Raw genomic sequence first — 23,609 nt, 5'->3', positions numbered from 1 at the left:
AGACACGGACAGTCTGCCGTCAGCACATCGACATGTTTTTCAAACACTGCACTGATGTTAGAAAAATAGGAACAAGTTAAACACATAATCCAGACTAACATCAACACAGATGAGTTGGAAAAATGAAAGAAGAACTGAGAGATAAGACAAATACACAGTTTGAATGCTCAAAATAAGTCTTATTTACCTTCATTAGTGCAGATACTGTATATCTGACTATAATAACTCTGTTTATTCCCTGACAGCAATCTCTCTCTGATTTAATCTTGTGTTGTGTGTGACAGTTTTAGACGTAATATTTCAGCTGAAGCCCTGACGGTGTCAAACTGAGCGCTGTGGGGAAATGAAAACATGATTCAAAGTAATAAGCATGCACAGTTTTATATTTAATACAGTAGTCCTACAACAACTTAATCTGGCTAGTTTATTTCAGACTCTGTTTATATATGATGTCAGGAAAGATAATCAATAACTGTCATCAGTATTTTATATATAAAATCTTACAGGTAGACAAAGTGTCCTGACTATCTCACCCTCCTCCCCTCAGCTCACAGAGCTTCGTGATCGAGCCAGCGAGCGAGCGAGATCACAAGCATAGCAGGTTAGGAGTTCAGCATGAGTAACCATGGTGATCTACTCATGTAAGACAGGAACCACCTTTGTAGCACTGAAAATCCAGAGTTAACCCTGAAGTTACCTCGATAACCGCAAATCTGGCTTCGTAGTATACCCCTCAGGTTGTTATCGTGGAGGAACCCCGTCAAGGTGAAACAAATCTGCTGTGACACACCACTCACTTTACATTTTACTTTACATATAAGTTCTGATATACATCACAACGAAAACCTGTTTTTGATGAACTGTTATTTTTTTGTACATAAAGATATTTCAGTTCAGTTACGTTCCTTTTTTTCATATAAGTTAAGAATGAAGAGTTTTTACTTTAAGTCGATTTCCTTTTTCATTATGGTGTGCTTCTTTTGCTAAAACAGTCCCTTTGTCATCAACCAAAACAACCTGGATTGGAAATAGTATATATATATATATATATACACTACCGTTCAAAAGTTTGGGGTCACCCAGACAATTCTGTGTTTTTCATGAAAACTCACACTTTTATTTATCAAATGAGTTACAAAATGGAAAGAAAATATAGTCAAGACATTGAGAATGTTAGAAATAATGATTTTTAGTTGAAATAATAATTTTGTCCTTCAAACTTTGCTTTCATCAAAGAATGCTCCCTTTGCAGCAATTACAGCATTGCAGACCTTTGGCATTCTAGCTGTTAATTTGTTGTGGGAATCTGAAGACATTTCACCCCACGCTTCCTGAAGCACCTCCCACAAGTTGGATTGGCTTGATGGGCACTTCTTGCGTATCATACGGTGAAGCTGCTCCCACAACAGCTCAATGGGGTTGAGATCTGGTGACTGCACTGTCCACTCCATTACAGACAGAATACCAGCTGCCTGCTTCTTCCCTAAATAGTTTTTGCATAATTTTGAAGTGTGCTTTGGGTCATTGTCCTGTTGTAGGAAGAAATTGGCTCCAATCAAGCGCTGTCCACAGGGTATGGCATGGCATTGCAAAATTGAGTGATAGCCTTCATTATTCAAAATCCCTTTTATCTTGTACAAATCTTCCACTTTACCTGCACCAAAGCAGCCCCAGACCATCACATTACCTCCACCATGCTTAACAGATGGCGTCAGACACTCTTCCAGCATCTTTTCACTTGTTCTGCATCTCACTAATCTTCTTCTGTGTGATCCAAACACCTGAAACTTCGATTTGTTTGTCCATAACACTTTTTTCCAATCTTCCTCTGTCCAATGTCTGTGTTCTTTTACCCATATTAATATTTTCCTTTTATTGGCCAGTCTCAGATATGGCCTTTTCTTTGCCACTCTGCCTAGAAGGCCAGCATCCCGGAGTCTCCTCTTTACTGTAGACATTGACACTGGCGTTTTGCGGGTACCATTTAATAAAGCTGCCTGTTCAGGATCTGTCAGGTGTCTATTTCTCTAACTAGAGACTCTACTGTACTTGTCTTCTTGTTCAGTTGTGCACCGGGGCCACCCACTTCTCTTTCTACTCTGGTTAGAGCCTGTTTTTTGCTGTTCTCTGAAGGGAGTAGTACACATCGTTGTAGGAAATGTTCAGTCTCTTGGAAATGTCTCGCATGGAATAGCCTTCATTTCTAAGAACAAGAATAGACTGTGGAGTTTCATATGAAAGTTCTCTTTTTCTGGCCATTCTGAGAGTATAATCGAACCCACAAATATGATGCTCCAGATACTCAACTAGCTCAAAGAAAGGCCAGTTTTACAGCTTCTCTAACCAGCAAAACCTTTTTCAGCTGTGCTAACGTATCTGCACAAGGGTTTTCAAGATGTTTCTAATCATCCATTAGCTTTCTAACGCGATTAGCAAACACAATGTACCATTAGAACACTGGAGTGATGGTTGCTGGAAATGAGCCTCTATACACCTTTGTAGATATTCCATTAAAAAACAGACGTTTGCAGCTAGAATAGTCATTTACCACATTAACAATGTATAGAGTGTATTTCTGATTAATTTAATGTTATCTTCATTGAAAAAAACAGTGCTTTTCTTTCAAAAATAAGGACATTTCTAAGTGACCCCAAACTTTTGAACGGCAGTGTACATATATATATATATATATATATATATATATATATATATATATATATATATATATATATATATATATATAACAGCAGCAATAAACAATACACACAACAATTACAAACCAACATACTATAAACATCCTTAGGTGGGCTTGTTATTGTAAACATTGGTTTTCACAGCACATGGGCTTACATTTCATCACAGTGAAGGGGCGAGGCTGTGCACATTTTTACACTTTACATTTAGAGGCAATAAACATGATGACGCTCACAGCTATATGCCTCACTGTCCTGCGCAGGCCAACCTCATGGTTAACTGTACTGCCCATCCCCCCACACTGTGTTAACTGCCTGTCCCCAGCAGGCTGAGCTGGCTGTAAACCACACCAGGTCTATTAATTAATTAATGTACCCTAACTGCAGGGTTGGCTCCCTCCATTGTAGTGAAGCAGTTTTGTTCTGCCTGCAGTGTTAACCGCTGGTGTATCTGGAGGTATCTGCAGTAGAAAGGGAGAAATACAGATAGAGGAGAGTATCAGCAGACAACTGTGGATGGGGAGGAAGCCGTCAGCACCATTGTAGCCATTAATCACCCAGGGCCATTGTGGTCCTGTCCTGTAAACGGCGCCAGTGCAGGCAGGCAGCAGACAGAGAGGCTGAAGAAGAGGCAGAGGAAGAAGGAGAGCGAGGGGGCAGGGTGGCTGAAGGGAGGAAGACGGGCAGAGAATGGCTGGGGATCAGCCTGTGTGTCCACCTCAGCTCCTGCTGCGGGGCTGGGGAGCAGTGCTGCTGTCTCAGTGCTTGTCCTCCGTGTTCTCCCAGGTCCCGGATCCTGAGGTAAGAGCCTGAAACCTCACGCCTGTGTCCTCCACAGGTCTCTGTCAGGAATAAACCTGAGGCTTTCTGTGAGATTGTTACAGGTGTTCTGCTTTTATGAAAAAGTAATGATTGTTTGTTTGCTTGGGTTGTTGCTTGCCTTACTTGGGGGAAGTAAGTGAGCATTTGTTAAAACATGATATGTATTGTGGTCTTATACCTTGTACAGCCCAGCCTCTGTTTGAATGGATACAAACAGGAGGATGAATATGACGAGTCTGGATTCGACAAGTTGTTTTTGTGCCTTAAGGCAGAAGAAACAAGGACTCCATTGCAGAGTTCAAAACAAAGACCTGACCTAAAAAGCAGCTACATCCTCTATGTTTTCCATAAAACAAGCTTTAAAAATCTGCTCCTAAATATAGACGATCTTCTCACTGTCTTTTGAGAACAATGTGCACAAATGATTCAGAAAATGTTAGCAGATTTAACAACAAACTGGCCATGTCTAAGGATAATTTGCATGTTGACTACCTGTTGTACGACTCAAAAAACTGTATCATAAATAATCCTGTACGCTTACATAAGGAGGCCATAGACACAAGTTTATTGCTGCACATTTATACCAGTCTGACCCTGCTTTGCATGTGACATCCATGTCCTCTGAACGTTCTTCTGTAGCAAGCAAACACACGGTTTAAAAGGTCAGAGAAAGCACAAGAAACTTCTCGAACAATGTTTATGACACACTCAGAGCCTTTAAAATGAGATAGAGCAAAGCTGGCTTTGATGTAAGCTTAATGAATGATCTGATGTTTTCATGGGTTTATTCTGAGGACAAGATCAATATGATCAGCCAAGTGCATAATAACTGCATGGGTGACATCCTTCTACTTTGATGTGGCTCACATGGTTATTTAACTTCTCTCAGGTAAAATCACATATTAAATGAAAAATGAAATTAAAAGAAACACTGCAGGCGTGACATACATGTTTATGCTAAAACACTACGCCTCTCTGTTTTGTTTTTGTTTTGAGAAGTTAATCCTCCATTAAGGTAAACCTTATCTCTATTGATTAGTCACTAAAGGGCACTCTTAGAAAAACAAAACGTATTTAAGGAAGAACATCTGAACAAAACCAACCAAGCTAACAGAAATCTCAAATAAATGTGCTTATCTAATGATTAACTCAAAGTAATTTGAGGTCACTACGCAACTGAGTTTGTGTTGTTTGTTGCACCAGAAGAAAACTTGAGGCTTATAGCCACTAATCTCGCCTTGTGAAATGGCCCAACAGAGGAAAGGACTTAGCATTGCATAATCACTCTTGAGGCAAAAATTGGTTTTATCCAAGAGCAGAGCTGCAAATCTGTACCAAGGTTAATCCTGCAGCAGAAATCCATAAACATGAGTGTAACTTATGGAGACAATTTGTTTTACAGCGTCTTTTTTTTGAAGATTTCAGCACCTCTTGTGTTCTGTTTAGAAGATAATTGCGGAATTTTGGCCTTGACAGCATCCCATACTTTCAACTTTAGCAGTAAGGGAAGCTTAAATCTCAGATCTGACTAAACCAACAGGTTCTGTAGTCCTGTTGATGAGACATTAGATTTAAAGCAACTCTGGAAATGAAGAGCATCCAACTCCCTTTTTATTTTCCACTTCCCAAAAATTCAATCCTTCATTAAGATTATATATTTTTTGTTTGTTATTCCTGTGTTTTACTTGGTTTTTATACAAGAACACTCATCTCATTCCCTTTTTTTTATCCTACCTCAGCCTTTGGTGTCGATGATCTCATCAACACAGCTTATTCTTGGAGCACTTTTCTGTTTAACCACATAATGATGTTGTCAGTAGAGGGAGTTAATGTAATAAGCATCAATTTTCTGACACATTTGTTGTTGTTATATGGACCCAAGAATAGAGTTTCCAAGACAACCTTGTATCATTCATCAAATGATCGATATACAGTAGACGAGGAGAAATCCTGATAATGATTTTTTTATCAGACCAGTAATGCTCTGCTGGCTCCAGCAAATAGATCAAACCATTGATTTAACACAAAGGTACACACAGCATTTGTAGATTTTGCTCCCCAAACCCCAGCTCTGGTGAGAGATGTCCATAAAATCGAGACATTTTGGACAATATGGACTGACATTTGGAAATCAGAGAATTGAGACTTGCAGAGAAAGTTGGAAGAAAATCTGATGCAGGGTCTCATGCTGTAAATGTTCATTGACTTCAACACTTGTTGGTGTTGAGTAAAAGGTTTTTAATATGGAGATAGAACCATGTAGGTGTCTGTTTTATTGGCAACTGCTTAAAAATGATGAAAAATATATTTTTTAAAAAGCCTCTCAAGAATTTTGGCCTTGTCAAACTTGTTAAATGATTGAATTGGTGCTCTCAAGAGCATTTCTCTTCATTTCTTTAAATTTTTGTGAAAGCATGACTTATACTTATACAAACAGTAAATTATCCTTTCATTTCCACTTTAAGTTAGACAGATGGAGCTGTGACTGGAAATCTTAACACCAATTACTTTACTAACACACCACACTGTCCTAAGATCAATAAATCGCACAGCATAATTGACGTGATGTGAGTTGTATAAATAGTTTGTTTACATCCTCAGGTTTGCTCCGTCTTGTGAAACACAAAGTGGTTTATTTGTGGAGCGCAGGTACTCTGAAAAATAACAATGTTGTGCTTTTTTTCCCCCACAGCTTTTACCGACAGATCCTCCAAAGAAGCCCGATCCTGTCAACTCAGAGACTGTTGTTTTCTGGGGGTTGAGGTTATGGCAGGTCATCGGCATCTTCTCAGTGTTTGTTCTAGCTGTTGGTTAGTATATTCTGAAAAATCCCTTTGTTGTGCTTTTAACAAACCATTCTCTAAGTAGACCATTACCATCAGACATAACAGCAGGCCATAGATGTTTAAGGATGTATTGCATGTCCACAGTTTAAGTACCAAGGACAGTGTGACTAGTGGTAAAATTATGTCATGTATGAGAGTGATCAGTTCTGTTTCCTGCATAAAGTCTCTCTTTTTCTTTGGTCCCAAAAGCATTATTGTTGGTTTAAACAAATGTGTTATGCAGACTTGTAGAGTATCTGATACACATTTAGAAAAAATATGAACAGCCTAACATCTATGCATTCTACTCCAGCTTTCTTGTTCAATGCCAAAAGTAAAATAATGAGAATTTAAAATAAACAAAAATTTCAAGGCAGCTTTTTCATAGTCAAAACTTGGTCTCTGCAAATATGCAACACATTTTCAATAGTATGTTGTCTGTTGTATTACTGTATCAATACATGATACAGTGTCATAGATAGGCTACTGTATGTCTATCTATATCTACATCAACGGTTCCAGGATGATTAGCCAGAATTAAAAAGTCATCCATGGTTGTTTTGAGCAGGAGTGAACATGAATGTAGGAATGGCTTTTTCTTATCGCATCACACAATATCATTTCGCGATGCAGATTTAATTTGTGACCCTCACAGAGGTAAAACAACCATATAAGCTCATGCAGCTAGAGTGAGCAACTTTGTCTTACACTAAATTCTAAAACTAGCATGCTAACATCACATTTATATATAGAGTCTGTAGCTTTGTCTTGAGATAAATTATGAAGCTAGCATGCTATAGCGGTCACAATCAGTGTAACAGTTGTATCAGTTATTTTGGCTAGAGTCTGTCACTTTGTCGAAAGCCTAATGATAAAATTTGCAAGGTAACATGGCCACAATAAATGCAACGATTCATTTATCAATTATATGTAGTGACAGTCTGAAACATTTCTTGTGCTACATTCTAAAACTAAGCTATAGTGGTCATAATAGTCATGCTAGCTTGCTGTTTTTTTTTTTTTTTTCTTCATGTTAACAAGTAAAGCTTAAGATGATGGGAATGGCATTTGAAAGTCTTTGAATTGAACAATACACATTTTCATATGATGGTGCTGGATAGAATTGTTGCCAGACTCTGAGACTCTGTCCTAGGCTAAATTTTTAAACTGGCAAGCTAACATGCTCACAAAAGAACTGTTGTAACAAATACATGTAGTTAATGCCTGAAACTTTGTCTTAAGCTCAATTCTAAAACTGCACGATTTGTAAAAAAAACAAACAAAAAAACAAATATATCAAATATATATGTAGCCAGAGTCTGAAACTTTATCTTGAGCTAATTATTTTAAAGCAATATTCACAATAATGGTCACAATGATCATGCTAGCTTGCTGGTGTTTTGCAAGTAGCCTACTAAGCTTTTCATTTCCAGATTTACAGAGTTAGAATGTTACAATGTTACAATGTCATTTAGCAGACGCTTTTATCCAAAGTGACATACATACGAGAACAAGAACAACACGAGCAAAGATCTAGACAAGAGGAAACAAGATCAGTAAGAGTAACAAAGTGCCTCAAGTCAATTTGGATGCAGGTACTGCAAGGTATTTTTTTTATAGCATAACCTCTTCTGTTATGCTATAGAATGCTAAGCTGTTGGCTATATAAGTAATATACACAGAGAGGACAAAAAGTAAAGTTAAGGATGATAGGTGCAACATTTGAGAATCTCCAAAAATTGGCCAAATACAAATTATGTCTTGATGATGGTGATTGATGACAATCTGACCAAGTTATTAAAAATAATTCAGTGAAGGAATTTCTTGAAAAATGTCATAGCAAGCCATCTGATAGTTATTTATACATTCTTTGTTCACCAAAAAATATAGTTTCAAACTCTGTGTAGGTTGCTTAAGAAGTCAGGGAGTCACCAAAGTCACAAAATTTGATGACAATTCATCTGAGAAGTTGTAGGCTGACCGTTTGACCCTAGGGCAGAAGAATTGTTGACATTCACAGTCCGAGCCACTCTGCTTGAATGCCTGAAAAAAATCAATATGTCTTGAAAAAACAGTGTATTTGTTTTTGGTTGATAACCCACAGACCTCTACGTTAACAACTTTCAGTTGGACAATATTTTTGGCAGGAAGTGATTTCAACTGTGTTGTCCAAAGTAATGGGAACAAATATATGTTTTCTGTCAGGATTTGAAGGGGAGTTTTTCACAAGAAGTTTCTCAGTGCTGTGAGCACCACACAACATTTCTAAAGACAGATTTCTCAAACATGTAGGCTTGAAAAGAAGGCTGGAAATCAAGAGGTCAAAAATATCCATTTGAATATATTTACATTTTGGTAAATGACACATTAATCCTTGTCATGCAATCACATACAATGCAGGAATTATACTCCGTACTCTTCAAGTTAACTTTTTGTCTTCTCTTTGCATCCTCTTTTTCAGTCATCACTCTATGTTGTATTTTTAAATGCCGAATCCCGAGAACAAAAAAGGAAATCGAGGCACGACACGCGCAGAGGCTGGCCGCCAAAAAATATGCCAACACATTAGAAACTGTGCCGCCTCTGAATGAGCTGACTGAGATCCCGGGATGTAAGTAGCTACTTTTTGTATCTCTGTTATGTTGTTATGACTCTCTCAATTGGTAATAAATACCTAAATTAACTGACTGAGAAACACAAGCTGTAAGTCTGATGATGATTGAAGGTTGTTCTGCATATTGATTCTTGTTGCAACAGGTGGTTGACTTCAGTTAAGAGAAACATGACATATTCTGAAATCCTTTGACACCAATGAATTAGGCAGTGTATGTTATACCCCTTTAAATCAGTCTGGGATTGCTTTTCACAAAAGCTTTTAGAGGCAGAAGAAATATTTGTGGTGAGGAAAGCCTTCTGCTAACGGGTGGCAACAATTTGGGTCTGCAAGCATGCATACAGATGAGCATTAAATACGAGAATGACATTGTTCAGAGCTACAGGAGCTTACAAAACTCTTTGCTGATTCAGTCCTACTTTTTGACTGAGGCAAAGAGAGGACAACTTCCTCTTTACATAACGTCTTTTCAAGTCTATTTCATTTTCTTGAATTTTGACTGCCCTTTCTTTTCATTATCACTGCACTAGTTTCAATTCTTCTGCTCTGTTTGTGTGCTGTTATACTTACTGTCATTCCCTTTTCTACTCTTCTCCTCTTCTTCCCTCCCTGCTTTTCTTCTTTCTCTTTTCCAGCTACCCCAGATGCTCCTGCGGTGCAGACAGTCTCAGAGCAGGTTGAAAGTGTTAATAACAGCCAGCTCTCCATAGTTAGGGTCAGCGAGGAGCAACCCAGCTCACTCACTTTGTCAGACACAGGATGATATTTTTCCCTCCACCCATGTATTGTCTCTTACCATTTTTCAGAATTTTCTTCTGGCTCTGTCATTTTGCTAAACAACGTATCACCAGCTTATCTAAAGGTTGGTTAAGTGCAAATATCAACCAGACATCCTGCCATCAGTCTATCCAGTGGGCCTCTTTAATTCTATTTCTGCAGATGGCGCGCAGAGAACTGTAAGAGTGTCTGCAAGTGCGTCTTTCATTGTATTGCTTTTCGTAAGACTTTCATGTATAGACAGGAAAATCCAACTTTGTAGTGCAGCAGTGACAATGTGCGGCAAAAAATGAATCTTCTTTTGTGGCGGTGGTCTATGAATTGTTCAGCATTTATCAGTATAGTTTCTCCAGGGCAGCTGGACTTCTGTAGATAACAGTTTTTGTATTTTTTATGCTTTCATTTTTCTTAAGGCTTGTGTATTTTTATCAAAGATAAACATATCTTGCATTATGCATGACATTTTCAAAGTAAAGGAGTCTTATAACTCTGTATTCTAGTATTGAAAACTGTCTGTACTTTCAAAAGGGAAATTGGTGCATGCAGCATGCCTGTTTGTGCTCTGCGGTTGATTATTTCACAACCTGTCTGACCGTTTTCCCAAGATACACTTACAGAAAACATCATTCCATTTTCTTCTGAAAGTGTAAATAAAATATGATCTTCCTTGTCAGCAACATGGGTCTCAGCTGTTATTCCATGTCCTGTTTTTTACTTATCTGTCTCTCAGGAATCTGATGTGTTGCCGTTTGTGCATCTTTGCTCTCTCAGCTGCTTAGCTATGGCCTTTTCAGGTGAAGAAATGTGACAAATAGGGACTGACATCTGTCTCTGCCTGTTCCTCATGTGCGGCATTATGCATTCTTGTGCACAATTGCATCCATGGATAATTGTGTAATTAATTATAGGAGGGGGGGGGGGGGGGGGGGGGGGATCATTCAGCTGTCAATATGCTTTTCTTTCACTTGATCACTACATCAAATAATACCAAATGGTAATCCTGCTGGGGCGAGAGCATATAACTCTTCAATTTCCATATCACCACAGAGAGTTGAGGTTTAAATCCTCTTCCGTGACTATATGTCTGATCATCCATGTGGATGTGGCTGGAGGGGATGTGCACTGGCTGCAGCGTGTTCAAAGAATCAGCATGAACACATATTTATTAGCTGATGTCAACCGTAAACTCCAAACAAACCATGCTGCAATATTAGCTTTTATATTAACCAGGAGGAGAGCAATATTAATGTACAAACAAATTGGTGCTTTTATGCAACGATTACGTAACACTGAGAGTGCACGGAGATAGATAATGAAGTAAAATAATACATAAGAGTAGAGAGTGAATACAATATTGAATTATATGTTGAAAAATCTCAATAAAAAAGTGAAATAATCAAAGTTTATAAGTTCTCTCTTTAGAATGAAGGCCTGATTATGCAAAATAACAGTGCACTCGCAAAATGTTTGTTACGAGCATAAGGTAAAAAATAACATCAAACATAGCTTAATTAGATTTTGCAAATGAGGATAAAGAAAGGGCCAGGCTTATCCTCTGGTTGTGTGCATGAATAACAGTAGCGCATCCGTTCTGTTTACTTGTTTGCAGATGGAGCTTACACCCTTAAAAGACCTAAGTTAGCTTCAAAGATCAATGATTTGGCACAATACTTTTGCACATACTAACCCAGCTGTAAATAGCATCCAAGTCTCCCAAGCAGGGAGCTTCATTAGTTTCACAGCCGATTTTGTCTTTGAATACACTGAGAGAATACAATTAAAGGAGCATTGTCTCTATCCACCAGCCTGTTTTCTCTACACCTCCCTCACAAGCCCTCACACAGGTACTGCATAAAATAAAATCCATGAACTGAAGAGACTGAGTTATGAATCAGTCCCTCTCTATCTGACACCATCTCTGACTTATTGCTCCCCTGCTTTCCTTTACAGTACAAAGTGAGTCATGGCAGGTAGTTTGAAATGAAGTTGTCAGTGTCATCAAACGCACACTGTTTTGTGACTTATCTCAAATAAATCTTATACACATCTGTTCATTGAATGGCCAGTTAGAGAAAAAAATCAGTACACATTCACAGCCCAGGCGGTGGAGTGACAGACACATGATAAGGTTGGGCCGTGTTAAGATTTAACTCCCCCGGAGTAGTACACTTTGATTTTTTGTCACAGTGGCAGTTTGCTGCTGTCTGTCTTCAACCAGCTCCTGAGCTATGATTGACTATTTCTCCAGTTAGTCACAACGCTAGGAACCATGTTAAAATAATCTATTTGGACTATGTCGTGAAGGCTGCTTTCTCTGCATCAAGATGTTGCAGATTTTCTTTTGTTGGTACTTTACTCGATAAAATATGTGGACATGCCCCTGGTGATGAGTGATCTTTAGAGGCAATATTAAAATATTTCACTACTACTCCTAATAAGTCAAAGGCAAAACAGATCTTGGTTTTGTAGCAAATAACAAATGATCTTGCTGGTGATCTCTTTGCTCTCATTGCTCATGTAGAGTCCCCATATAAAGGTCATTTTAACATGTGTATAACATGTCCTAGTTGTTTTTTAAGCAAGGTGTGAGGCCAGTTGCAAAAACATCCCAAGTTCCCAAATATGGTGACCGTGCGAGGGATTTGAAGGTGGTGAGCACTCAAAGATCATCTTAAAATGCATGTTTGAGTGATGGATCGAAGGTATGCCTATTACCAGACTCATCATCCATCAGTTAGACTGCAGGTCATTTCGTTTTTTATAGTATTTGCATACCAAACTATGCTTCATTGGACATGTGTTTATATTTTTTTCCACATAAATCTGTCAATGTCATATGAAAAGACATGAAAACAAGATTTCATTTAAGAGGTGTTAAACAAGAACCTACCTCATTGCATTTACTAAGTTTATTTAATAATTATTTTCATTAAAAAATGTTTTCTTTATGAAATCAAGATTTGGTTTTCAAAGAAGTTAATAATCTTGAAAATGGTTGATTGTCTTATAATAAGGTTCATCTTGTGGTCAATATGCTCCTTAATATGTGAGTATTATTCCTCCTTCCTTTCCATTGGTCTGAACTATATGTAGTCAGATCTTGTTGTTGAAGCAGTTTGAGGTGAGGTGGTCAGCTAAAAACTTCTCAAAGGTGTTTTGATTAAGCCTTCACCAAACCATGCTGGCTTCTAGTCATATTTGTGTTGAGCCATCTCTCCAGGTTATGTTAAAAGTGGACTTGTATTGAAAAACAAAAAAGATGAAGAGACATCAAAACATTACCCATAACTGCAAGAGATCTGCATAATGACAAGAGCAGCAAACAGTTTCATGATTCTTCAGTGAAATTACAAAGAAATCCATTCACAAACAATCTGATGTTTGTTTGATTATTTTAAGTCAGCTTACACTGAAAAACACAGGACTGAAATAATTTCAGGTTTACTTTAACCCCCTCTAGCAACGTTGGACATCTGGTGTATGTTAGTTGTTTGGTTTCTTGGCCTCCGTTTGTGTATCCAGTGTCACTGCAGCATTTGTAAAGCAAATGTTTGCGTTGCTACTGGGAAAACATACCAAAAAAAGCTATGACATTCTGTTTGACATCGACAGAAATCTCTCCTTTGAGCAATTTTCACAGCTTTTACACAATAGTTGCTGAAGTGTAAAATCAAACCAATGCTTCTTGTTGATCTGTATCACAGGTGTAGTGTGCAGAGTCTCACCTGTGGCTGTAAAGTGTCTTTTGGAGGGTTTGTTTGAGTCTGATAGATCTCCATGCCAGCTTCATATTAGGGGTGTACCCTGTAAGACATAACTGTGGGCTCAGGTTGTAAGTGAAACAAATGACTTATGCCATTCATATTTTTACCCCCAGTCTTTGATTTGTAGACCATCAGAAAAAATAGTTTGTATATCTAATTGGTGAGAGTTCATTTAATATCAAATGAGAAAACAACCTCCACGGGGTAATTCCTTGTAAAATTTGCAGTGCGAGCTGGCTCTTGTGTGCTGCAGCTGCTTATGCCAGCTGCAACTTGCGGCTATAATTTTCAACGTCTATGAACACCACCTACACAAGAAAAATGTTTCAGCTGCTACACACTTTTATCTAGCATCCTCATTTGCTCAAATTGGCCACCATGGAATACCACATTAAGTAGTGTTTACTTCAGGTACAAGGCTGAGCTGCTTACGCTGTACTTGATTATGTCACCCATAGATACATAGATACATAAATACATAAATACATACATACATACATACATACATACATACATACATACATACATACATGCATACATGCATACATACATACATACATACATACATACATACATACATGCATACATACATACATACATACATACATGCATACATGCTTGCATTCATGCATACATACCTACATACATACATACATACATGCATACATACATACATACATACATACATACATACATACATACATACATACATACATACATACATACATACAGACATGCATATACAGACATGCATACATACATACATACATACATACATACATACATACATACATACATACATACATACATACATACATACATACATACAGTGTTCAGCATGAAAGAGTACACCCTCTTTGAAAAGTAAGATTTAAATCAATTTCTCAGTTAACACAAGAGCAATTTTTAAAAAAGTGTACAAAACTAAGTTCCACAGAACATTTGTTTTACTCATATCATGAAAGAAAAGTTAATAATATAACTTGGATAACAAAATCTTCAGTTTTGCTCAAAATAATTGTAGCAAAAACGAATACACCCCACAACAAAAACTACTATATCTAGTATTTTGTATGACCTCCATGATTTTTAAGGACAGCACTAAGTCTTCTAGGCATGGAATGGACAATTTGCTGATGTAATGCTTCATCAATCTTTTTTTCCATTCTTGGAGGATGACCTCTTTTAGTGCCTCATCTTGTCTCTTAAGAATTCCCCACAAGTGTTCGATTGGGTTCAGATCAGGAGTCACACTTGTCGACTGAACCACTTACACCGTGTTCTTCTTCAGAAATTCAGCTGTGGCCTTAGATGTGTGTTTGAGATCATTGTCATGTTGGAAAAGTGCACGAAGAGTGATGGCAGCATCTTCTCTTTCGGTATTGAGCAGTACATATGTGAGTTCATGATTCCATCAATGAAGTGAAGCTCCCCGACACCAGCAGCACTCATGCAGCCCCACATGAGGACACTGCCACAAACCAGGTTTTACTGTGGGCACTTTACATTTCTCCTTGTACACCTTTACGCCGCCATACAGTTTTGGTCTCATCACTTCATAGTACAGTTTCCCAGTCGTCTTCACCTTTTTCAGCATGGGCCCTGGCAAATGCTAGACGGGCTTTTTGTGCATGGGCCTTAGGAGAGGTTTCCTTCTTGGGCGACACCCATGCAGGCCGTTCCTCTGCAGCGTATGCCGTATTGTATCACAGGAAACGGTCACTCCAGTTTGACTTTCCACCTCTTTAGCTAACTGCAGTGAACTTGCATGGTGGTTTTCTTCGACCCATCTCAACAGAAGACACTCCTATCGGGTTGTTAATTTCCTTGAACGGCCTGGACGTCTCTGAGAGATTGTTGCAATTCCATCCTTTTTAAATTGCTGGATCACTTTTGATACAGTATTCTAACTGATGAGTAGCTTTGCTAATCTTCTTGCAGCCTTCACCTTTCTTGTGTAAATAAATTGTTTTCTTTCTCAGGTATTGTGACAGTTCTATTCCATGTGGAGCCATTACTGACAGCATGAAATGGGAGAGGGTTTTCTTTGTTAAATAATGCCTTTTTATAGTCAGGTGTCTGCTGATGAGTAATAAGACTTGCCTGTGGTTGAATTCTTGTCAATTAGAATTTTGTAGTCCAAATTTAGCTTTGCTCCTAAGACTTTCATTGGGGTGTACTCATTTTCGAAACATGGTCTTGAATGAAATTGATAGAAAAATTATTTTTTTCTATACTCAAATTAACAAATCTTGTTTGCAATCAATATGTCAAAATGTTTCATTGTAACATACTGATCCTGAATGGACAGTAAAGGTTTTCTAACAAATCTGTTAGGGGTGTACTTATTTATGCTGAGCACTGTATATATACATATATACACGCATGTATATATGTATGTAAAGTCTGTCTGTCTGTCCAATTGCCGTCTGTCCATCCGTCTGTCCGTCCATCTGTCTGTCTGTTTGTATGTACTGTATGTATGTATGTATGCTGCTAGCGAGCGTGTACCTTGTCTTCTCATTGATTGTATTCCTGAAAATATCATTACTATCTATCCTGATATTTCTCTGTACATTTTCTTATTTGTTGTTTAAATACACATTTCCTCAACCACAGTTTATACCTCAAAGGAGAGGAGCTATTCTTGCCTCCTGCTATCTGTGTGCATCCTGAATACTAATGGGAAAAACAGTCTCACACATAAAGCTGACTGTAAACTTTGGTTCTCCTTAACTCACACTAAAACCCCTTCCAGCCACGCCATTAGAAAAATAAATAGACCATGCTTATTAGACGAGAGTGAAACAGATGTGCCTTCATTAGATTCAACCTACTTAACCATCCTTCTGTCAGAATAAATTCTCTTTTCCAATTAGAACTTCAGGCAGCAGGACCCTGGTGATACCTGGTGATTTCATGAAGCCTTGACTTGTTTTTTCTTGTGTGTTCATAGCTGCAAAGGTAGAAGAGAAGGAGGAGGTAACAACAGTTTCTGGGAAAGTGGATGGTGAAAAAGGAGAAAAGAAGACCAAGGAGGGCAAGAAAGAGGGCAAGGGTGCCAAAGAAGGGAAGGGAGATGAGAAGGATGCTAAGAAAGGTGAAAAGGGTGAAAAGGGACCATCTAAAAAAGATGCCAGTGATGGGAAAGGAAAGAAACCTGGAGAGAAAGGTGACCGAGGGGACAAAGGAGATAAGGGAGAAAAAGGAGGTAAGGGAGGAGCTAAAGGGGGAGCAAAGAAAGCTCAAAAGTGAAATCTGCTTTTATGGACACACTGAAGATACGTTTTTTAGCAATTTTGCTGCGCCTTTTTTTTTTTTTTTTTTTAAATGAATTTATATCATATTATATATATAAAAAATAAAAACATTGTACCTAAGAAGTGCATCATTTGTCTACATCAGAATCATAAATGCTGCAACGACATAAGAGTTATGTACAGTAAAATTCAAGATTTATTGTTGTGTTCACAATTCACTGATGAACATGAAAGACCAGAAACAGTTTACACTGATATCTACAGCGTGCCTTCATCACTACACTGGAAGGTGAAGTGTGTTTGAGCCAACACTCCCCCGACATACTGCATCTGAAGCACAAGACCCATGTCGACTCCACGGAGATAAATAAAAGACAATGATACACATTTTTATACTTCCATGAGAGGTATTTAAAAACAGAAATACAACATTAGCTCTATGGTTATTGGCCTTACCGTACACTTATATCCAAAACACAATCATTATACATGATACAATCAGAACAAAATACTGTTTTAAAGCATATTAAAGTGCTTACATTTTACTTTTAATTTAAGATTTTCATGCCCCCTTTTGACTAAAATATGTCTGATTAACATGACAGAAACATAATATTTACGTAAGCTATGGTAATTAGTGGAAAGCTGGGTTAAATATGAAGAAGAATCACTTCAATCAACTGTAATTAGAAATGTTTATGCATCTCTGCTTTACTTTTAAACTTGATCAAAAATCAGATTAAGGTTCTCAGAGAATGGTTAATAAATTCCAGATAAAAGGGACCAATTAAAGGTTAATAGTGAGTCTCCTCAGTCTTCAGTCACTGTAGCCTGCAGCAGCATGCATTAAAGTTTTAGTCAGTCCACTCAACCTTGATGAGACGTGATGATCAATTTTCACGGAGATGTTCAAGTTGGGTCTAATTTGACTACAATGCACTTCTCTGAGCTCTAAAAGGTTTGAGTGCATACACCCCGCTTTAAGTGAATGCTGTAAATATTTCACATTGTTAAAGCATTCATTTCTGTTGTTGAAACTCAAATATGCAAGCCCCTAGGACCTAAATTTACCATAATGAAGCATAGTGACATACATTGTACCAGTGTGCCTTCGTAATGTGTTTTTAATAGTTTACGGACACCAAGGGATGTCTGTGGCTCAGTGGTAAAGGCCAATCAGACAATACTTGAAAGTTAGTTTACTCTTGTTTTTGATCTTTTCACAGATTTTGTTGACAATTAAGATAATCTGATTCTACTCCAGACTTAGCCATGAAACATTTGCCCTATGGGAAAAAGGAAGGGAGCGTCTGATTGAAATGCCATCTGCTCTAGAAGCTGACCTGCTGCGGGGCCTCTTAGGCTGTAAAAACCAGAACACACCTGGTTCCAAACTACCAAATCTGACTTCAGCAAACACCTTAATGGATCAAGAATCAGAATGAATCATCCAATGCTGGTCAGTATTTCATGGTGTTGAATGAATACTGTGCACAAAAAAAAGTTTGGGTCACATTTGCTAGAATGAATGTAGCTAGCTGAACCTAATCGAAATCCCTCCTCCAGTCCAGCAAAGGAGCATCTTAAGTTAAGAGGAAAACTGAAAGCAACAAAGATGCCTTTAATGCTAACACTATCTGCCCACGTCAAGCTGACACATCACACTGGTTTCTTCATCCCTCACTGCTGTTTACATGCAAGTACAAACATATGAAGCAACTTATTTCCTAGATTCTCTGTTTCAACACTTATCTTGACATACTCCTACACTACAAACCTGCTGCATTAATTTTGGAGGGCAAATTTTACTGCAACATTAAGACTTTTGGTCACTGTAAACAAGATCATACATGAAAACATAAAAACAGCTGGAAAGAAAACCTTTACTTGGACATTGTATCATGCCTTTTCTCTTTGGTGTGAGATACAATGTAACCTAACCTGCAAAAAGTGCAGGCTACGTATGGTAAATGACAAGTTACAGAGTTGGAAAAAAAATCAAGGAATGCTTGTTTAAATGCCCTCTGCCACCTGTACATATATTCACCAGTTTTCTTTTGGACTATTTACACCATCAAATATTGCAAACATTCCGTAAAACAACACACAAGAAGAAAAAATACATAGAAACATAGCTTTATAACATATCCATACACACGAACACTATTAGCTCACAATTAGAATGTATTTCTGATCTTTGTAAACATTGTGACTTGTAGATATTTACACAAAAAAGCAGCATATCACTGAACAATTTACCGTGTGTTATTCATTTCTGACTTGTCCTTCATAACCTGCACAAATGTTTTTGTTAAAGATTTTCTGAGATTCCTCATTTAATTAACATTCCAGTGGAGTTGAAGACCATTTCCTGCAAACTGTGTTTTTAAAAGGGGTTTCCTGCCTCCAAAATGTGTGAGTACATGTGATACCATTTTTGTACCATTTCCATAAAGTTCCTCTTTACCTCAGCTAACACTGAACCCAAAGAGAGACTGTCCTCGAAAAGGAAACTTACTTTGGCATCATGGCATGTGTGTGTGTGTGTGTGTGTGTGTGTGTGTGTGTGTGTGTGTGAGACAGAGAGCGAGAGAGAGAGAGAGAGAGAGAGAGAGAGAGAGAGAGAGAGAGAGAGGGGGGGGGGGGATTTTTGGAGAGAATTTAAATATGAAACATTCATTTGAACTCTTCTACATCTGTATAAACGAGGGAAATACAAACCAGGTTTTTTTTTCGAAACAGCAAAATTGGTGGAACATTTGGGAAAAAAAACTTATAACAGCTTTATATAAAACACCATCATCCTCAGAGAAATGCTGAATACGCTGTAACAAAACTTTAAAAGTATAAAAATAGGTGTGCAACAACAGAGGACTTCAATTACCTGAGTACCTTCCCTTTAACACTGAAGTGGACTTGAGCCATTGCAGAACAAATGAGATGCTATGCTGGAGAGCATGCACAGATGCCTCACAAGGTAGAATTAATATTTTCAAGCAGAGCCTAAATACGTAGTCTACGTGCTGACTCGTCTGAAGTCTTGCTGATGGAATTGCCCCAACATGTGCCTCTAAGTGCACTCAAAACTCCACCTGGCTTTTAGGTGATTAAGGCCATTCCTGGCAACTGCTGTAACAAATTTATGCATGAAAGCTGAGCTCAAGATATTAGCCAAAAAAAGCAATCCCAAAAAACAAGAAAACAACAGTTCTGGCAGTGGAGAACAAATGAGAAATGGCAGTCGGTTTTCATCCTATTACACATTCACCGTGGCAGGCGTTTGGTGAAAGAGCTGAGAGAATTTGCGACAGAAATGAAGGTTGCTCTCTCCAAGATAAAGGCAGCCTGGCTCACAGAAGTGATACACCCTTTATGCCACGAGCCTCGTCACTCTGCCAGTTTTTCCTCCTGTGAAGCGAGCCAGAACATTGCAGTGTTGATGAATGCAGCGTGTTTTTTCTGACAGTTTCATATCTTGACTATTCCCAGTTTTCATCCCAATCAGCCTGGCGGTCACATGACTGTCTCCCTCTCCTCCTCCACAACGGGGGAGGGTTTCTCATCCTCGCAGGGCCGCGTGGCTGCAGAATGCTCCTCATCAGGGAGCTGGAGCTCCTGTCCTGATGAAGGTATGGAGTTCTCAGACACTGAGCCGTTCTTTACGTACCCGGGCAGGTTCCTGTGTCCGTTCACAGGCACGGGGCCTAGCCTGGTGGTGAGGTGCAGGGCCAGAGGTCCTCTGGCGGTGACATTAGTCACACTGGTGTGAGACACCATTGGTCCGTAGCTGTACGTGTTACTGCCGCTCCGAGCTTTTCTTTTGAAGTCCAGAGCCAGAGTCCTCCTACTCCAAGACTTTTTGATCTCAGCTTGTACCTGAGAGAGAAAAAGTTGTTTAGACAAATCAAAGCTGAACACATCATGCAGTTCATTTAGGTTTAAAATGCTAATAGATCTTACCTCTCCGTTGCAAAAGCAGTAAATAATTGCCACCAAAAATCCCTGGAAGGGAAAGAGAAGACAACACTCTTACAATATGGATATATGGCAGCTAGCTCCAGTGTGCAAAAATGATTAAATAAAACATTATATCTAAGAGAGAATATGATATAAAATATATACAGTGAATCTTTTTAGTGTTAATAGAACTGTATAGATTGTGCCTTATGGAGATCTAAGCACAACCCTTATATATTTATGATAAAAATTTCTCCTCTGGATCTAGTCAACTTGAAAAGAGACAGGATTTCAGGATCCATCTGACCTAAATGATCATTTCTGAAACTTCGGCCACAGCAGCTTTACCTGGAAAGAGTTAAACAGCATCTCATAGTGCATCTGGATCAGCCAGGGAACTCCAGACACCTCTGTGTACGGCATGGCGTTGAATATGATGTAGTGGACACCAAAGAGCGGCATCAGCACCAACGTGGACTTCAACAGTTTTCTGTAACAGCGACATGACGGTTACATTTTGACATCCTGAGAAAATACTGAGTTTTGCTAAACCTTTAGAAGCAGTCACATGATGCCAATGCTGCTTGTTTCATAATAACATTCGTGGTTATATCACACTTCTCGCACAATGAATGAATCTAGAAAATAAATGATGAATTAGCACAATGCTAACACTCAGTACCTGTACTGTTGTCTTGTGTCGCACCTTCCAGCATTTGTTTCTCGTAGTTTAGTTGCCAGTACTCTGATTATGTTCAGAAACAACATGAAATTGACCTGTGGTAAAAATAGAAACATAATGATTTAATGACATGTCTTGCACACCATAATAATGGGAGGGAGGGCTAATCCAACAGCTGCAGTGCCACAGGTGCAGTCAGACATGCTTCTTTCCTCCACAGCAGGATAAAATTGCAAGCAGAGGGCATGTACTCACCACGACAGCCACCAGGATAGGCACTTGATAAATCCATTTCAAATTGCCCGCACTTAAGTCCCAACACCTGCAGGGATCAGCAACAACAAAATGGATCAGTAGAAGATAAGTAAGGATCAGGCTGCTAGGTGAGATGGTTCAAGCACACAGGTAATCCTTGATTGAGGAAGGTGAAAGAAGGTCTGCCAAAAGATTTAGAAAGTCTACGACCATCCCTTACCTTCCACTCACATATAATATCACATGTGGAACTGTGGAAAAATACATCTAATGAAGTCCAAATGTTCTACATATTATCTAACCTAACAGCTCATGAATGGTTTAAATACATCAGACTCTTTGGAAATGTTTGCATATATGAGGCCTTGGAGGTAACAACAATTGAAGAACATAATTTGTGCCCTTCTCTGGTTTAATGAACTTCACTGACTTTATCAATCAAAAGTCTTTGACTAGAGCTCGGGTAACAGGGAAACAGATGTGTGGACAAAAATCCTGGTGGTCGATATTAGTCCTTGGGTCTTTTTTTTTCTTCCTGCTGAATGTCAGAGCTGTGATTATTATCATGGTTGTGTAGTTGTGTGATGTTGTTGAGCTGTATTGGGAACAATGTATCGTGTATTTTCAGAGTTGTATGTGTACTAAAGCACAGGCTTTTATTTTAAAGGTAGCAGGTTAGCGTTTCTGCCAGCTGAAATGATTTGTTCTCCATGTGTCGAGGATATGAAGCACGTAATTTCATAAAACTTGTAATGTCGAGAAACTTTCCCCAACAAGTAATGAAGAGGTAAATGTAGAAGTGTGGCAAGTTTGAATTTTCTTTTGCTATTATTATTATTTGAAGTTGAATTTCCCCATGCAAGCCTTTGAAACGTTCTTCTGTTAGAAGTGCTACAGTGAATACATCTTTGTTTGAGCATTCACATTTGTTGAATAAAATAAAGCTTCTGACATGAACTCCACCATGACTCAGTTTGCACCGGCCTTCTTTGCTTCGAGGAACACTTAACCTTTTGTATTTATGTATTCAAACTCAACGAGAATAATGCAGATACAATACTCGTGCAGATCACTTACTCTGTGTCTGCAAATGTGGCTCGCACTGTTGCCCAAACCGTCACAAACATAGCTGGTACTCCTGAAAGAGAGAATCAAAGATAAAGAAGACATTCTTGTGATAAAGCAGCGATCACTTTGGAGAAAAGTCTAGATGATGATTAAAGAAGTGCATAAAGTGCTAACATAGGTAGAACCTGGGTAGCACAGCATCCACATTGTATGCGCTGTGCTTATGTCACTAATACGCACAGTGTGTACAATGCAGGAGCTGTAAAGCCCGTTTTCATGCAATAGTCCTTTTCCTCTATTCTAGTCTACCCCGACAGTGACTCTGAGTTTTACCAAAAGGTTTTTGCATATGACTTAGACTATCAAAACATCATGCCAAACATACCATTCATGATGCATGTAATACTCTGCTGTGGCACATACTTGATTCTGATTGATCAAAACTCCAAAATGTAAGTAATTCTCAACAGCCAAAGTAATGCCATGGAGAACCTGATCCACTACGTCACAATAAATTAATCCACAAAAGTGTCTGTTAGCATTCTGAATCAGTGGTTTCCAAAGTGGGAGCTTGTGGATTACGAGATGCCTTCCAAAAAACACATTTGCAATTTTAATTGATTCAAAATTCCATATGTGATCCATTATTGTAAGACTTCATACAGAAATAGTTCAATTTGAATACAGCCAATAAAGCTATGCAAGTTATGTTTCAATAGTTTTTGCCGTTAATAAACACATGACCACCGAGGAGATTGTGATGGATTAGCATCAGTTGCAGCAAGTATATCTACTGTAGCACAGGAAACACAGCAATACGTACACATAGACAGGCACTTTTTTTTGCAAGTAAGGGAATATAAAGTATTTGTTGCTTAACGCCAGTGTTAAT

The 23,609-nt window shown here is 38.4% G+C and overlaps 2 protein-coding genes across 3 annotated transcripts in view; one reads left to right on the top strand and one right to left on the bottom strand.

Moving 5' to 3' along the window:
* Window positions 1-3,383: 3,383 nt before the first annotated feature.
* On the top strand, window positions 3,384-16,780 carry tmie (transmembrane inner ear). The gene is made up of 4 exons (XM_034702907.1): window positions 3,384-3,494; window positions 6,208-6,325; window positions 8,802-8,951; window positions 16,452-16,780. Exons 1-4 carry the CDS (start codon window positions 3,384-3,386, stop codon window positions 16,748-16,750), a joined length of 678 nt encoding a protein of 225 aa, XP_034558798.1. The 3' UTR covers window positions 16,751-16,780.
* A 148-nt stretch (window positions 16,781-16,928) lies between these two features.
* The window catches only part of pth1r (parathyroid hormone 1 receptor), an 84,715-nt gene continuing 78,034 nt past the window's right edge, over window positions 16,929-23,609 (bottom strand). For both annotated transcript variants that reach the window (XM_034703848.1, XM_034703847.1), the window contains 6 exons: window positions 22,727-22,787; window positions 21,650-21,716; window positions 21,395-21,489; window positions 21,061-21,202; window positions 20,716-20,757; window positions 16,929-20,631 (listed from right to left, as the gene is read on the bottom strand). In XM_034703848.1, the coding sequence (XP_034559739.1) occupies window positions 20,269-20,631; window positions 20,716-20,757; window positions 21,061-21,202; window positions 21,395-21,489; window positions 21,650-21,716; window positions 22,727-22,787 (770 nt within the window). In that variant the 3' untranslated portion in view covers window positions 16,929-20,268. The remainder of the gene's footprint in view (window positions 20,632-20,715; window positions 20,758-21,060; window positions 21,203-21,394; window positions 21,490-21,649; window positions 21,717-22,726; window positions 22,788-23,609) is intronic.

Source organism: Notolabrus celidotus, chromosome 15 (assembly GCF_009762535.1).
Source record: "Notolabrus celidotus isolate fNotCel1 chromosome 15, fNotCel1.pri, whole genome shotgun sequence".
NCBI classification, from domain to species: domain Eukaryota; kingdom Metazoa; phylum Chordata; class Actinopteri; order Labriformes; family Labridae; genus Notolabrus; species Notolabrus celidotus.
The sequence above is the reverse complement of the archived record's forward strand: the minus strand, read 5'-3'. Positions and strand labels throughout refer to the sequence as shown.